This window comes from Neophocaena asiaeorientalis, unplaced genomic scaffold (assembly GCF_003031525.2).
Source record: "Neophocaena asiaeorientalis asiaeorientalis breed wild unplaced genomic scaffold, Neophocaena_asiaeorientalis_V1.1 scaffold1463, whole genome shotgun sequence".
NCBI lineage: Eukaryota > Metazoa > Chordata > Mammalia > Artiodactyla > Phocoenidae > Neophocaena > Neophocaena asiaeorientalis.
In genome coordinates this window covers 11,953-13,710 of record NW_020173701.1, presented here as the reverse complement: position 1 = coordinate 13,710, position 1,758 = coordinate 11,953, and the positions used below count along the sequence as shown (strand labels likewise).

The 1,758-nt window shown below is 37.5% G+C and overlaps 1 protein-coding gene across 1 annotated transcript; it reads left to right on the top strand.

Moving 5' to 3' along the window:
• Positions 1–6: 6 nt before the first annotated feature.
• On the top strand, positions 7–1,228 carry LOC112403212 (AP-2 complex subunit beta-like). The gene is made up of 3 exons (XM_024750577.1): positions 7–192; positions 722–842; positions 975–1,228. Exons 1-3 carry the CDS (start codon positions 44–46, stop codon positions 1,086–1,088), a joined length of 384 nt encoding a protein of 127 aa, XP_024606345.1. The 5' UTR covers positions 7–43; the 3' UTR covers positions 1,089–1,228.
• The last annotated feature ends 530 nt before the right edge of the window (positions 1,229–1,758 follow it).

Below are 1,758 nucleotides of genomic sequence, written 5' to 3'. Positions count from 1 at the left end.
TCACGCCAACTCAGCAGTGGTGCTTTCAGCAGTAAAAGTCCTAATGAAATTTCTAGAGTTGTTACCCAAGGACTCTGACTACTACAATATGCTGCTGAAGAAGTTGGCCCCTCCACTTGTCACTTTGCTGTCTGGGGAGCCAGAGGTGCAGTACGTCGCCCTGAGGAACATCAACCTGATCGTCCAGAAAAGGTTGGGAAAAAATGAATTGGTGATTAAAGTGTTTGTAATTTTGAATTAAACTTATTTAATAACATCATTATTAAAGAGGACTGTGTTAAAACTCTGTTTAATCTATGGAAATGAAAATACTGTATGGTAGAGCAACTTGCCCAGGGTCAAGAGGCTAACAGTTGATTTTAGAGTGTTCCTACAATGAATGCCTGGTGTTGCTCTACAATTTAGTTTCTTTTCTGAAGGAACTCTTAGTTGTATGATAGCTAGTGTCTGCTTAATATGGATCAGGCTGTAATTTAGATCAGGTGGTTGTCCTTCCCGTGGTTCTTCTTGGCAATATATACTTTACTCCTTAAAAGGATAAAAATAGTCTGCCAGATGGATCTGGTTAGAGGGATGTAGAGGAAGTTTGTGAGTTTTTTCCCCCTGGAGTGGAGTGTGTGAATGGAGAGCAGAGAAGCACAGGTTAGGTATTAATGCAGACTCAGAAGGATATATCAATATATGCCTCACCTTCCTTATCTTGTGTTTCTGTGTACCACAGGCCTGAAATCTTGAAGCAGGAGATCAGAGTTTTCTTTGTGAAGTACAATGATCCCATCTGTATGAAACTAGAGAAATTGGACATCATGATTCGTTTGGCATCCCAAGCCAACATTGCTCAGGTCAGACTTAAAGTAGATTCAAGTTAAGATCTAATAACTTAGATCTTAAGATCTGGCCTTCAGAAAAACCTAGGCCATGAAATTGCTATTGGAGATTCCTTAATGATTGTTCACTTCGTGGATTTTTAACAGGTTCTGGCAGAACTGAAGGAATATGCCACAGAGGTGGATATCGACTTTGTGCGCAAAGCTGTGCGGGCCATTGGACGGTGTGCCATCAAGGTGGAGGCAAGTGTCCCGTGGTAGTTGTGATCACGTTGTGGGACTCTGGGTATTCTCTTCACCTCTTTCCTTACATTTTTAAGTTTAAATTAAAAAATACATTTTTAAGTTTATCAAAATAATAAAGCACATTGTTAAAATATTAAAAAATTTTTAATGAAAAACAGCTGTCCCTGGTCCCTCTCTTTCCTGAGGGAATCATGTTTAACTGTTCCTAGTTTTAGTTATTTTGATTACTTCCATATCTCTAATATCCTTATGCTACTATTTACTGATTTACCAATTGTAGACATTGTCTATTAACTTTCCACTATGAGAGAGGCAACTTGGTTCATATACTCCATCACTCCTACTTCTACCGTTCTGTATAGATCCCCTGTATAGTTATATCATGAGGTTTTTGTCCTATATTATCTTTGTAAATTGAGATAATGTACTTTTGTTTCTTGTTCTATCAACTAGAGTCTTGCAAAGCTTGCTGTGCGTATTATGCCTGTAAATATGTAGAGCCTACACAATCAAATGATTGCGTTTTCTTTCTCATAAAGGCTTTTGTTTTTTCTGTAGTTTATAATGGCCTTTGTCTTTTTTTTTTAATTTCATTGTGCCTTCATTGCACTCCTATCTTCTTCCAGCTTTTCAAGCATAATATCAAATTAATAAAACTTTTCTTTTGTTCTAGACCCTTCTCTCT

Coding starts and splice junctions, on each gene's coding strand:
- LOC112403212 (XM_024750577.1), top strand. CDS start 44: ATGAAATTTCTAGAGTTGTTACCCAAGGACTCTGACTACTACAATATG. Junction 193..721: donor AACCTGATCGTCCAGAAAAG/GTTGGGAAAAAA, acceptor TGTGTACCACAG/GCCTGAAATCTTGAAGCAGG. Junction 843..974: donor CCCAAGCCAACATTGCTCAG/GTCAGACTTAAA, acceptor GATTTTTAACAG/GTTCTGGCAGAACTGAAGGA.